The 15,519-nt window shown below is 37.5% G+C and overlaps 1 protein-coding gene across 7 annotated transcripts in view; it reads right to left on the reverse strand.

Annotated features, from left to right (window-relative positions):
* KLHL24 (kelch like family member 24) overlaps positions 1-15,519 on the reverse strand; it is a 40,127-nt gene continuing 24,608 nt past the window's right edge. For 6 of the 7 annotated variants that reach the window (XM_049881547.1, XM_049881555.1, XM_049881530.1 and 3 more), the window contains 4 exons: positions 15,211-15,329; positions 10,175-10,363; positions 8,980-9,168; positions 1-4,515 (listed from right to left, as the gene is read on the reverse strand). In XM_049881547.1, coding sequence (XP_049737504.1) covers positions 4,315-4,515; positions 8,980-9,168; positions 10,175-10,363; positions 15,211-15,329 — 698 coding nt within the window. In that variant the 3' untranslated portion in view covers positions 1-4,314. The remainder of the gene's footprint in view (positions 4,516-8,979; positions 9,169-10,174; positions 10,364-15,210; positions 15,330-15,519) is intronic. The other variant, XM_049881562.1, reaches the window with a different exon arrangement.

Below are 15,519 nucleotides of genomic sequence, written 5' to 3' on the forward strand. Positions count from 1 at the left end.
TGAGTGTAATTTTTTAATATTAGATGTAGCTATTACAAATGATGTTTACAAGGGTTTAATCAATGTAAGATGTTGATCTGGATATCTTACAAAGCACCTTGGTATCAGGAAATAAAAAATTATAAAACTCGAAACACCCCACAACCTTTCTTAACACTCTCATTCTGCAACGTGGCTGGTGCTCATTAAAAAGTTTAAGAAGAGGCAGTTTACTTATTCTACAGGAAACAAATATGAAACTCACGTAAGGTAAGTTTTATTTAAAATGAAAAGGTCGACACAGGACTAGAGAACTTAGGGCACATAAACAAATTAACATGCAGTTACTTTGAAAACATTAGAACAAAAATTCTTTGGAACAATATATAAGTTATGACTGTCTGTTTTTTAAAAAAATGATTTATGATGATCATCCTCAGCACTAATTTAATATCTAAGGCAATCACAGAAATGTAAAACATTTATATAAAAACATTTAAAAATATCTGAAGTATGCTGAAAAAGGAGAATTATTCTCCTAAGTATCTCTGGAATTATGAATTCACACTCCTGGCTCAGGTGGTTTCTGGTGCCCAGTATTAGATGTGACAGTAAGTATAGCTAGCCAGTCAAACCTACTGCCTTATAAGTCAACCAAATTGCCCCATTCTGCTTACTTGTAGGGTGAATTTATTTATTTAACAAAAAATAACAGGGTGAGGTGATGTAAACCTGGCTTTCAATATAACGAACCACAAATTCTAATGAGGCCAAAATTACGTTGAGGTTAATAGGTGTCTTGAGTTCACTGAAGTAAAGGCAGGCAGTCCATAGCAGGCCTTTAAGAGATATTATCACTTGGTGACACATAGATAGCAGCCATCTCTCCTCTTTGAAGATAACAGTCTGGAGTCAAAGATGCCTTTTCCACATATAAATCTCAAGACACAAAGGACACACACAAACAATTCAACCCCTCTATTTTCACGTATGGGTTCTCACAGCAATTGTTTTTTGGTAATCTATTGCCATATCCAGACGACAACAAAAAAACAAACCTGATTTGCATGTTGACAAAAGTAGTATAATTGAACCTTTGTCTTTCCTGAGTTTCAAAAAGGGTATCTGACAGTAGAGATACAAGAACAATTCATATTCACTAAGAGAAAATGTATCAGTTCACAAAACATTGATGAAAGAATGAATGTTTAACCACCGCCTTGTGTGAAGCCCCTTTACCAAATCAAATTCACTCTAGAATAATAAACTGAAGACTATTTCCTTACGGCACTTTAACCACCCCAAATTGGAAAAAAGGACAAGTTAATTCCCTCCCTGAGTATTTGCACCGTCTTAACACCTGGTTTAAATGGAGTAAATACCTATACTTCAGTCACCTAGAAAAGAAAAGGTTACTGAAGATCCAATAGGCTACCATTTCATACCTGCGCAGTAAGGTCAGCAGAAGGATCAGAGTAGAAGAGGAGGAAGGTCTTTGTTGTAAAAATTAGACCACTTCACAGCTCACTCACGTATTGGAAAACACGGAAAAGGGCTGAAGGCGTGAAAAAACAAAGTCTACTCTTCTGTTCATCCATAAAAGCATACTCTTGAAGCCCCTTCCCCACTGAGGTATCACAGATGGGTTTGGCAAACTCATCTTTACCTTCAATTTGTTTTCAGATCTTGTAAAACTGGGTATATTATACAGATCCTTACTGTAGATAAATGACTTTCCAATGTAAAAAAAGTATTCTAGAAATGCCCAAAAGAGAAAAATCTTCTGGAATTGAATTGAATATGGTCAACTGATTTTTACTTTATGTGCTTTTTCTGATCATCACAAACTGCTATATGTGTGTACGTGACCATATTATCTACCTACTCATACACATATACACACGCATATAAATACATACTAACCTAAAGGCTCATAAGAGCACCATCTATTAAAAGAAAATCTGTTAACTACGTGATGACTGTATGAATGTAATCTGACACCCATTTAGTTGCTATATCCCTTTCAATATACTAATTATACCCTAAAATTATCTTTTATGTTATCAATGCTAACACCATTATGTTATCAAGAATCAGTAAAGAAAAGTAAAGAAATTTGAAATATCAGTTGGGCAACTTTAAAAACAGTCACTTTAATATTCTAGATTTAAACTAAATTCTTGGTGTCCTTCAACATAAATTGCAACTATGTTTATGTAGTTAAAAATTACGTAGAGAAGAAAATTAAACAATATCAGTACGAGGTCTGTGTTTAAACAAATTCTGTTTTTTAGGATTTCATTTTGAAATTACCACAGTGAACACATGGATACTAAAAATGAATCTATAACAAACTACGAGTAAATAGTTAATACTTTTACAGTAGACAGAAATACTAGAATACAAAGTTATCTTGAGAAAGTATTTTTTATGTAAAGTGTCTGTATTCATGGATGGGCATGATCTTAACAGATGAAAATAACAACCGTCATTTGTATATTCCTCAGCATTTACAAAACATTTTCTCATACATTATCTCATGACTGTAAACAATTTCAGAGCTAAATTTCAGGTTCCATTTTCTACCAAAGATACAGTGTGGAAAAGAGGCTGTTCACTCTGAAATGAAAGCACAGTATCCCAGTTGAACCCATAATTGTCTTTCCACTAAAATGATAAAAAAAAAATTTTCTGAATTGCTCTGATAATTATCACAAAAAGGTACATATCATTTTCAAATTATGCTGATAAAGAAAAATTCCCTAAAACTTTTAAAACTGTTTTAGTCTTCCTCAGGGTTCACATTCTAGCTAAGCATTAAAGTTGACGCTGTATAGTCTATTTGAAACGTCTGTATCTTCTAAGATGAGAAAAAGTTTACCAATGTTAGGTTTTTGATTGCCACCTTGGTGTTAACAGAAACCTGGTGACACTCTAATCACATATTTGCATCATCCCTCCTATGACACAGAGAATGAAATTACAATGCCAGATGACAATACTGTCTGGGAAGTCAAATTCAGCAGGCTATTTGGAACATCCCTAAAATGCTATCAGTCATACCCGTCCGCCCAGGAATCACGATCCTCACCCGTGCTGTAGTTCCTTTTACAATCCATTTGCCTTTGGAAAAAAATTTACATTCTTCTCTGAAACTGGTTAGTTTTATAAGCCAGAGTTCAAAAATTTAGACAAATCATTTGTTGTTCAGAAGCTTGAAAATGTGGATCATAATTTTACAGTTGGTAGGTACCAAATGAAAGATTTATCTCAGAAGACTGGAATTACTGCTGTTAGTTTTTTCAGATAGCTAATTTAAAAAGAAAAATGGACCCACTAAGCTAGGTGGTCCCTGGTTTATCCTATTAAAGGCATTTTAATAGTGGAGACTCCCAGAATTTTTAACTGGTCACAAGAAAGTCGGATAACCATGGGGAGAAGTCTTCACCCAAAGTAACACACTACTGAGGTCAAACCGTGCTGGGCTAAGGAGAAAACTTGTCCCTGTTTTTCACAATAATACACAATGGGTTTCAATGCCTTTGCCTGGCTCAAGAAAAGGCAGATTTAGAGATGATGCATAAGTACTTTGAGAGCAACAGTGAATTTTCCTTTCAATAGTTCTAAATATTTTTTTCTTAGGAATGAATACACAAATTTATCGCCCTTTTAGGAACACTTGCTCTGCTATCTCCTACCCAGCCCCTCCTCTCCCAAATGTTTAATATAAGGCTGCATTTCTAAAAATGAGGTCATGAGAATTCAGTATTTTATGAAAGTCAAATGGCTGTTTTCAAATTTTTATCAATTACAGAAAAAACTTCTTCAAAACTTCATCAGCTTGGATATATTTTAGTAAAAAGGTTTTCTTTAATGATTTTTTTTTTCCCCTTAGCATGCATTACAGGCATTCTAAGCATTAGGTGATTCAACCTCCATGAAGCCTCAGGTTGCCATTTTCTCTACACGTCTGACAAAACAGGGCAAACAGCCTTTTAACTAGATGACACACATAAATGAAGAGTGCATTCACGAATACCTAAAAGGAAAGGAGTCAGCTACTATTTCCTACTCCACACAGGCTTTTTACAAATACTTACAGAGGCCAAGCAACAACCACCATTACCTTTAACAAAAATATTTCTTTTTTCAATTACAGGAAAGGCTTAATTTACAGTTTGAAAAAGATTGATATTTTGGGGAGAAAGGCACCACAATTACTATTTTTACTATCTTTTACGTACAGCACAAAGGAAGCATGTCAAGTTTCCACTCTGGAGTTTCTCAGCCTCTCATCTTGGACTGGTGTGGCTTCTTGGCTGAGGTATCATGGCTTCAGAGCTTAAAGCATTTCTCATTGTATCTATGAATTGTCACGCAGCCATGATAGGACACTGGCCTGGGCATGGCAGCCACCCCTGTGATGATACCTGTCGCGGGATCATAACAGAGAATGGTGTCTGTGGCTTCTCCATTCTCCCGTCTTCCTCCCAGGATATATATCTTACCATTACACACAGACATACCGCAGTTCTCCTGTTTAAGCAAATACATTAAAAAAAAAAAAAAAAAATGTAACTGTCGAAGATAAGGAATTTGGTAGCAGACTGAAAAGTAAAAAAAAAAAAATGACTTGCTTTAGCACAGTCTAGGAGAAATGAAAAAACCACCCTTTTGCCCAACTCCTATTCTGTGTGTGAGGCTGTATGATCCTGAATGGCTGGGGTGTGAAATACTTTATAGCTGGGGCTGAGATGTAGAGATGGGGTGGGGATGGGGGTCTGAAAGGGTTTTAACTGAACAGTACCAAAAAACCACTGCCGTAGAGTAGCTTCTGATTCATAACGACCCTACAGGACAGAGTAGAACCGTCCCAAAGGGTTGCAAAGGCTGTAAATCTTTACGGAAACAGACTGCCACATCTTTCTCCTGCAGAGGGGTGAGTGGGTTCAAACCGTCGATCTTTTGGTAGCAACCGAGTGCTTTAACCGCTGCACCACTAGGGCTCCTACTTAATGACAGTTGAACAAAAACATCTTTGAAGGGCTTGGCTTACTTTTTCTACTATAGGCAGATCCTTTATTACAGGAAGTGGCTGCCATGTGGCCAAGGAGCAGACACATCATTCACTGCATGGGGCTCCCCCGAAGCTGAATGAATCAATGAATGAGGGAAAGGGTTGCAACCAAATTAACAAAGCACAATTATTATGGGCCTTGTCAGGGATTAGAAAAGCCCCAAATAGTATTTTACAGTTCACTTTCCACACAATGGGATTCTTTACTAAACTTTACCATCCTCAAACAGTAATATAGTTACGATATAAAACAAATATTCTTGTGCAAAGATGAGAGAGTCTTTAAATCAGAAAGAAACTGCACTAAAAACTATTTCATGGGTCTGGTTATGCTGTGGGTCAGATATCCTTCCATTTACATTTCTAGATAGTTCAGAAAGTAACTGCCTATTATGATCCTGATCTCATATAACCGAGATGAAATAGATTCTACCATTATATGCAATGAACATTTCACTTGACCAGATTTTGCTGTATATAAAAATCTCCTTCCCTAATTAATGTCTCCTTCCCTAGGAGACATTAAATCTTGATAGAGTTATATAATAGGACAGTATCTGTGTGGTCTGAAAGCATTAGTGAGTCTTTAAAAGTGCCTATCTTGGTGTTTCTATACACCCAGGATGATTCGGCCCTTTCTAATCCGCGAATGACAAACTTCTGCCTATAATACCACTCAGGAATTGTACCAGTTACAGGCCAAACTACAACATTTTTCATCTAATATACAATGCATTCTTTCTATAAATTCCAAAAGTTCTGAATACAATAAGAAACAACAGCAACAACATCTTTAGTTTTTAAGTACTAGCTACTTTGCATCATTTAACCTTTTGGTTACTCGATTATTCTAAAATAATATATAATCATAAGATATGGTTATTAATATCATTTCAGAAAATAATACTCAAAATTAAGCGAAGCAAGCAACCCTGAAAACAATTTTTCATTCACATCAGGAAATTACTTATATCAGATGTAATAATTTATTTCACTCTCAAGAGTAACTCATAGGGAAAATAAATTATCAACATATGAAGTTTTCATATTATTTTTTAGGACTGAAATGAAGCATATAATATATATATGTAAGTATATATATAAACCTCTCCATTCTTATTTTTATATGCTTAAATGTTAAAGTACCAATAGTAGTACATAAAAAGAATCAGATTTTTTTTCATTTAATTATTCTAAACTTTAATGACATTTTAAAAACCTCGTCTACTGAAAAAGGATAGAAAGTCTTCGTCACTGACTTAAAAAAATACACCACAATTCTTTTACATTTCTGACAAAGGTTAAAAAGCAAAGTGTGCTTAGAATAGCAAGTTATGGCTTTTGGGAAATGTGCAAAGTTAGGAGGCACGCGAACGGTGAGGGATAGCCGGAGAAACAGGCTGGGTTTGCCGGGACTGTAAAAAAGAGCTCATTTTTTTCAGCTCCTCTTTGTCATTTAATATTCTAAGCATTTTAAAGAACAACAGGGTTGGACTCATATAATGGTCCACTTAGTTTGATTTATCATTTTCCATTGATTAGCATTAAAAGGACAGGCAAACCACTACTGAGGGCTCAGAAATTACCGATCAATAATGTATATACAGATCCACTTACCGGTGCTGGTAGCAAGAGTGGATCTGGGAAGAGAAGATAAGGTATCGGTTCCCCGAAATCCCAGTACTTTTCCACTTCAAGAGATTTGATATAGAACACTAGATCTGGACTTCCATGATTTGTCTGTGTTATAATGAATTTAAATACTTCTGACTCAATTGTCTTTTTCCTTGAAATTTCAGAAGTGTTAATTATCATTTAGTTAGAGAGAATGTGCTACGTGTGTCTGGTTGTTGATTTTTTTTTTAGTTTCATTGCAATCGTTTAGCTAAAAACATATTCATGGTGTGCCCTGAATTATGCTAAAACAACAACAAAGAACAAAAGAACAGTTCTAACTCATGGTGGCCCCCATGTGTGCTAACTGCTGGCAATTATCTTCCTAAGCTCTGTCATCATTTTATATAGTATAACCACGTTTTTCTATTCAAATGAATAGTAATTCTTAGTGAAAATGCATTATACTTTAAAATACTCACTGTCATAAACCAATACGGAAGAACTTAAAGAATTTAGAAACAAGTGCCGACATTTGTCGTAAGGTGAATGTGACCACAATGGGGACTCTTATACGGGAGGGCATGCTATAGGGTTAGAGACTGTCCTTTCCAAGAGAGGCCACGGAGCTAGAGAAATGTGTTTAGCTTTTACTTAAATGTGACATGAGAGAGACAGAATGTTATACTGCCTCTGCCCCATGAGGCTGAAGATCCTGTTATGTTCTTTTCACCAGCTGGGAGAACACTATTCTCAATCCATTACTAATTAGACTATAGCTGTTGGTGACAACGTTAGAAAAACGGTGTGGTACTCAAACCCTATTTACTGTCCTTACAGTCTATGCTACATCTTTTACGTATCAGCTGTAACAGATCCGGAAAAAAGAGGTCTGTTCTGGCCGGGGTGACTCAGTTTGTGGTAACTATGAAGTGGGTCTTCAAAGATGAGTAGAATTACAAGTAGAGGGGCTGGAGAAAGCATTAGAAGTGAAGAGTACAGCGTGAACCAAGGAATGTCGGCATGAACGCGCCTGATCTGTATAGAGAATGCAAGTGATAGAAACATAATGTAACTGGGGTAAAGTTGTGGAAATTAAAGTTGAAAGGGCAAGTAGAGATCAGATCACAGAAGGCCTAGAATGAAGTGGTTAAACTTTCGCATTTTATCCAGTAGGTTTCCAATGAGAGAGACATAATTAGATTTGCTGTAAAATAACTGGTGGGAAAATGGGTTAGAGAAACAAGACATTACAGCCAGGGAGACTAGATAGAGTATTACTGTTTTAATTCAGGCAGGAACCAACAAAGACCTTATAACAAAAGCAGAAGCAGCAGGAATGGAAAAGAAAAATAGGAGGAACTGAGGACATATAACTGATATGCTAGACTGATTCCTTTAACAGAAAGTGAGGACAATCCAAGAAATTAAGATTCTTGGTTGTTTGGAAACAGAAAAAGTAGGTTATGGGAAGAAGGTAAGTTGTGTTTGAGTCTGAAGCCCTGGAACATCTGTGGGGAAACATCACATGGGCAAGTGGAAATCTGAGTCTGGAGCTCAGGAGAGAAGCTTTGATGATAAAGTACCAAGAAGATGAGGTCATTAGGGAATGCAGCATACACTGGGAAGAGGGTTAACGCCCATATTTAAGGGTTGGGTAGAACGATAACAGAATACGAAGGAGGCTGAAGAAATGACCAGTAGCAGCCTGGGAGAGCAGAGCACCTCTAGCAGGTAAGGGTACAGCCAGATCTCCAGCCCTGAACCAGCAAGCATCTTGGTGGTGGTAGGAAGGAGATTACTGAGCCATGAATCAAAAGACTGAGGGAAGGCCTTTTTGGGGGGGTTGGGAGTTGGGGGAAGAAGGGAGGGAGGTACAGTGTGTAGACAAAGGAGACCTCAACACAGCCATTTCCTTTCCAACAAAAATAGCAAACAACCTAGCCTCCAACCAGAGGAAAGAAACCAGTTTGGGAGCACTTCTTCTCTTCTGAAATATGCAAGAGAGAGGGAAAAGGATTGAAGTAGGATTTTAAAAAAGGCTAAGAAGGAAAAAAAAAAAAAAAGAGCCCAAGAACAAAGGATAGTCACCATGAGATGCCAAAAGGTAAGCTATTTCAATAAAACAACTCCTGGAAGGAGTTCAAAACAGGATGCCACACGCATTACGTGGAGTTAAAAAAAAACTCTGGAATAATTCAAGTGTACATGAAGTATTTTAACAATGAAATTCCTGTGTATTAATAATGATCATGTACTTGGTCTCCTTTGACTGATTTTTCTTCTGGGCTATCTTTTGTTATTATTACCTGTCGGCTGAATGTATTCTGTACATGCATCCAGTAATCCTCCACTGGGTCATAACAGTAGATTGCCTTGGTCAGGCCACCAGCAACATAGATCAGGTTGTTTAAGGATACGGCTGTTATACACCTTTTAGCAATTGGGATAGCTGCTCGAAGTAGCCAAGAATTGGTTTCTGGATCATAAGACTGAACCTAATAATAGACAGAAATATGTCATTAAAATTTCTACACGAAAATTTCAAATTTACTTAATAAAAGTCTGTTAGCACATAGAAACATATCAGAAATAAAAACCCCATTCATTAATTTAGAGAACTATGGGAGGTTTTTTTTATGGGAGGTCAGTCTGATAGTGAAATACCTGAGTTAAGAAAATACTCAAAAGAAATAAAAGTTTATTGCTAGCAAGTAGAACAGTGGTATAAAAAAACACAGACTGTTTTCAGGGTGGATGGCTACCAGGTCTGCTTTACTTATTTCCACTATAGTTAACGGTCTAAATTGGACCCAAGTAAACCTCAATTCAGTATACTTTGAATTACAACAAATTTTGAATTTATCAATTCTAAATGAGTAACATTTGAAGATGTTAAAATTTAGAAAAATAACTAACTGATTAATGAAATTCAGTTAACCAATTAGACATTATCCATTTGTTTCTGGAATAAACGTGGAATTTCCTGAGACATCAAAATGGCACTTTTTTTTTTGTGCCAGGGGTTTAACGAACAGCAGCAACCTTGATCCATCCTTATTTATACCACAGAGCTTTCCTCTTTTCTCTCTTCTAAAAAGTACTTTAAAAATATGCAGAAAATGACCCAGTTTGAATCAGTGTTAATTAGTTTCTGTCTCGCCCTTTGCTAATTCATCTGCCAACTGTGTTTTGTTTAAATAATTTTTAGTTTCTGCAGACTACAGCAGTAAAAGGTTCAGAACCATTTATTTAGTACAAAATTTCAGTTAAGATCAGTCTCATTTCAAAGAGACTGGATCATACTTTTTTACAATAAATTGTTAGATACACGAGGGTCTCATTTCAACAACTAGAGATTCAATGGTTTCCCCCCAAAAAGTATGAAGTACCAGGTAATTTTTTTTTTAAAAAGCCCCTACAATGAAAAAACCTAGTTACAAGCCTTCTGTATTACCTGCTTGTGTACATCACTGGTGATTTCTTTAAGAGAACAGGGCTTACCTTATCAGAACAGGTATTGTCGTCAGGCCCTCCACCGATCACAAACAACTTGCCCACACAGCTAGTCACCGCAGGAGAACTCACGGCCTCCTTAAGGGGAGCAACTTCAGCCCATCGATTGGAAAAGGAATCGTAACACTCTACACTGCTGAGTCTGTTCTGCCCGTCGTAGCCGCCAACAACATACACCTACGTGCAAGACACATGGAAAAATCTTAGTTGTCAAACTCTGAACTTTAAGCTAAGCAGTTAAAGAAGTAAGGGATTTCTCTCTTTTAACAGACCCTTGATAACTACAATGTAATAAAACTGCAATGTACTTAACTCCATGTTTCTCAATCTCTTTTTTATCGTGTCCCCACCACCAAGGAGGCTTTTAAGACATTTTTCCCTCACAGCCTCGTCAATGAAACTTATTACCACAGATATACTGTATGTACCTTGTTTAAAAACCACAGAGCAAGTCTAAGGAGAGACAGAGCTAGGACCCAGGTGTGAAAATCAATTTATCCCTCCTTTGACAAAAAAAATTTTTTTTTTGACTACCTTTTTTGTATTAGCTCCCTGCCAGATCTGTGCCTTTAACAGCTCTGCAAACCCCACAGCTCTAGTTACTTAACCTCTGCCAGCAAACCTGGCCCTTCTCCACATTGTGGAATGTTTACATGTTCCCAATCAGGAGGAAATTCAAGCCAGTGGGTCAGACAGCTGACATCCTGACATTACACTTTCTGGGGTGGGATGGAGTGGTTGTCAGCGTACTTCGGTTATAATAACTAAACTCTTGCTTTTAAACTCAGTTTTGGTAACTGAGTCTGTCTCGGTCTTCAGTGCTTCAATGCCAATCTTACTTACCTGGCTGCTGTTGCTAATTTCTATGGGATTGGTATTATGTGCCTGGATCCTCAATCTGGATGCCTACATCTCCAATACTCACTACCAACTCTGATTTGGTGTGTTACAAATAAGAAACACGTATGCTAATGTGGTTACTGAAGTAATACCAGCTCAAGAAAAATGTGATATAAACAAAGGAATTAAAAAAAGAAAAGTTTCAGATTAGACCAAAGGACATAGCTACCACAGCCTCCACCAGACTGAGTCCAGCACAACTAGATGGTGCCCAGCTACCACTGGCTGCTCTGAGAGGGATCACAATAAAGGGTCCCATACAGAGCTGGAGAAAAATGTAGAACGAAATTCTAGCTCACACACACACAAAAAGACCAGACTTACTGGTCTGACAAAGACTTGAAAAACCCCGAAAGTAAGGCCCCCAGACATCCTTTTAACTCACTACTTAAGTCACTCCTGAGGCTCACCCTTCGGCCAAGGATTAGACAGGCCCACAAAACGAAATGAGACTAAATGGGTCCACCAGCTCAGGGGCAAGGATAAGAAGGCAGGAGGGGACAGGAAAGCTGGAAATGAGGACGAACCCAAGGTTGAGAAGGGAAGAGTGTTGACATGTCATGAGGCTGGCAACCAATATCACAAAACAATGTGTATTAATTGTTTAATGAGAAACTAGTTTGCTCTGTAATCCTTCATCTAAAATACAAGAAAAGAAAAAAATTAAGTTTTAAAACAGATCACCATTGTTCTGCTGCATCAGAACCTCCTGGGAAGCTAGAAAAGGAAATACTTGTGGTCTCCACCTGAAATCTCTTACATCTAAGAGAATGAGCTTGGTAAACACTATTTTTGAAAAGCTCCTTAGGTTATTCTGTTGCTATTTAAAATATGGAAATGTGGACTACCAAGCCCCACCCCAGACCTTCAAGAACCGTAGGAGACAGGTGTGCACGTCAAAGTTTGAGGAGCGCTGCCCTTGAGAACACTAGTCAAGGGCGTTCCTTCAGCCAGAGGTCCCAGTTCTCAATGACCACCAAAGGAGACACTTGGGTTCAGTCCAGTGCTAGAAATCTTCCAGAAAAGTCCTTAATTAAACTTTAATGTCATTTGCCTATATGTATAAATTAAAAATATATGCTGTGAGCATTGAGATAAAAAGGCCTCTAGATTAAGAAAATCTGAACTTTTGCCCCTGGCTTTATCACTTTCTCTGAAACCTTGGGCAAGCGACTTGATTTTTTTTTTGGGTTTTACTTTCTTTATAAACTAAGAAAGTTACATTAAATACTCTCCAAAATTCCTTCCTGCTCAAAGATTCTATATTTCAAACCATCCCAGGTTTCCTCAACACAGAGCATTTATATATTTAAATAATTTATAAGTCTCTGAATTCAGCTTTGATTTAGAAAATAATATTGCAGTCATTATTTCCTGTCCTTGAGCCTAGAGAAAGTGACCCAGCTGGAGCTGGGCTCACAAGGGTTCACCAAGACACATCACCTGGGCCCTGAGATAAAGAAAATAGCTAGGACAATCTTGGAAAGTATCTCTTAGGGAAGAAAATATCTTTTAAGAAAGCTTTCACTGAAGCCAATCAAACAGAACAGAGAAGGCTTACCGCCCTTATCTTTTTCTATTAGCATTTAGTGAACAGAAAATTTGTTGGAGCAATGAAGACCCTCCTGACTGTCCTTACTGAAACCCATACTAATGATTATTAAGAAAGATGATTCAAAATGTAGAATCACATTGATCTAGCCAATGGGTGAAAAGGTAAAGCTTTCAATGAGTCTACCCATTCTGTGATGTTAACCTATACTGATGATTCTGTATTGTTCCTGGGATTCGGGCAGACATTAGCTCTGGCAGTATGCTTGTCTGCTTCCCACTTTTTGAATATATGCTGAATTAAACCTTTCTTTTTGCTTTACTAAACTTTGTGACGTTTTTACCCTATAACAGCTTACCTGTAATTTTTAGGATAATAGTTTTATGAATTGAGTACCTGCAGGAATAACTCCTTTTATTTCTTGATTTAGGTCAAGTATGCTAATACTTGTCAAATAAATTTGCATCCCACCCAATCCATATATGGTTTTTGAGACATCGAGAATTTTCATTTGCCTTTAAATGTCCAGACTAAATAATTTTTTCAGTCAGATATCAGCTTCTTTCAACCTTTTGATTATTTTAACTGCCCCTTTCCAGAGGTATTCTGTCATCCCTGAGGCATAACCACCAAAACTATATATATGGTAACCCGTTGCCACTGGATAGATTCCAACTCATAGTGACTGTTATGAATTTAACTGTGTCCCCCAAAAATGTGTGTCAACTTGGCTAGGCCATGATTTCTAGTATTGTGTGGTTGTCCACCTTTGTGTTATCTGATGTGATTTTCCTATGAGTTGTAAATCCTACCTCTATGACATTAATGAGGCAGCATCAGAGGCAGTTACGTTAATCAGGCAAGACTCAATCTATAAGCCTAGGTTTTGTTTTGAGTCAATCTCTTTTGAGATATAAAAGAGAGAAATGAGCTGAGAGACACAGGGAAACCTCATACTGCCAAGAAAGTAGTGCCAGAGCACAGTATGTCCTTTGGACCTGGGGTCCCTGTGCTGAGAAGCTCCTAGTCAAGGGGAAGACTGATAACAAGGACCTTCCTCCAGAGCTGACAGAGACAGAAAGCCTTCCCCTGGAGCTGATGCCCTGAATTTGGACTTGTAGCCTACTAGACTGTGAGAGAATAAACTTGTTTGTTGAAGCCACCTGCTTGTGGTATTTGTTACAGCAGCATTAGGTAACTAAGACAACGACCTTACAGGACAAAGCAGAACTGTCCCACAGCGTTTCCAAGGCTGTAATCTTTATGGAAGCACCCTGCCACATCTTTCTCTCGTTGAATGGCTGGTGGGTTTGAACTGCCAACCTTTTGGTTAGCAACCAAGTGCTTAACCATGGTCCCACAAGGGCCCCCCATATACAATATGCTAGGTAATGACAAACCAGTAATGTTTTGGAAAATATTCTTATAATATTTTATTTCCAGTATATCTATCACAAGGTCATCATTATTTAATGGGCCTTGTTGACAGCAGCATCACCCTAGATGAAAGTCATCAGGAATTAATAGCAGCTTTTAAGCTGTGTTTTGATATGCTTTAGCGTTCTATAGTATAGAGGTTTCCAGAAGCCACTGTGGGGGAAGGATACAGACAGGAATGCTCACCACTGTGGGAGAGGGATGGAGGCAGGAGTGCTCACGGAAGCTAGGCAGGAAGAATTCCAGGCCACTATCTGTTTCAAATACAGCAATCCTGTTTTCTCATTGGTGATTCCACAATGACTCCACAGAAGGGCCTAAGAGGCGGCAATCTTTTTAGAAAAGGTACTAGGGGACCAATCAAAGCTACATTTTCAAGTAAGCATGATGCTTCTACTTAGATTGTTCATTAAAATCTGAGGTGGCTTTGGGAGAGCTGACAGATGGGAGCAGGGACAGGACAGACTCCAGGTTACCCCTTGGTACCTTGCTATATTTTTATGTGTTTTATGGAATGGATTTTTATACCGGATTTAACTTTAGAAAAGGGTCTAGCTGCTTTGAAAAAGTTTGAAACCACTAGTTCACAGGTGAGTCTCAGGTTCCTAAGTTGATGATTCAGAACCCAAATGATGTATCTTTTATGATCTTTATGAGCTGCAGTCAATAGTAAATTAAAAAAAAAAAAGTTGATGAGCTTACCTTAATACTTATTTTACATATGTTTTACATCTACTTGTACAAATAAAAAGATAAACTATCACTCCTAGATAAACATATCTCTGTTTAACTGCCAAAGTCAGTAAAAGGGAAAAAACTCCTTGGATTAGACATTGGCCTATTCTTGTACTTGATGTAACTCCTTTATTTTCCAGTTCTTCTTAGGCATTTACACTCCAGTGGTGCATGAAAAATGTGCTGTACTGTCACGAATTCCAAAATGGGAGAACAAAATATCCATTCAAAAGTACAGAGTCAAATTGTTTGTATCTCTAGTTTATCTATTGAGGCTAAAAATGGAAGGAAATACAATTTGAATCCAAAATACCCTGAAGGAGAATAAAATGAAGGATTCAGCTACAGTATTTATTTTGGAAAAGTACCAGCAACAGTAATAAAAAGTGATTTCTCTTACTTTACCAAGGAGGACCGCCATCTTGTGACGCCATCTGCCTTTATTTAGAGAGGCAACTCTGATCCAAATATTTAACTGTGAATTATAGATCCAGACATCACGGCTATTGATTCTTCCACCTTTAAATGCAAAGCAACACACATATAACAACATATCACCAAGTACCTGTCACCAAGGGATTTATGCCCCCGAGGCAAAGTAATAAAACAAGGGATTTATTCATCCCATCCAAGAATTTGAGAATTCAGTTCAATAAATGAACTTTGTCAATTGTTATCTTGACAGAGAAGTAATGATTATAGGTCCAAA

This window comes from Elephas maximus, chromosome 1 (assembly GCF_024166365.1).
Source record: "Elephas maximus indicus isolate mEleMax1 chromosome 1, mEleMax1 primary haplotype, whole genome shotgun sequence".
Taxonomy (NCBI): domain Eukaryota; kingdom Metazoa; phylum Chordata; class Mammalia; order Proboscidea; family Elephantidae; genus Elephas; species Elephas maximus.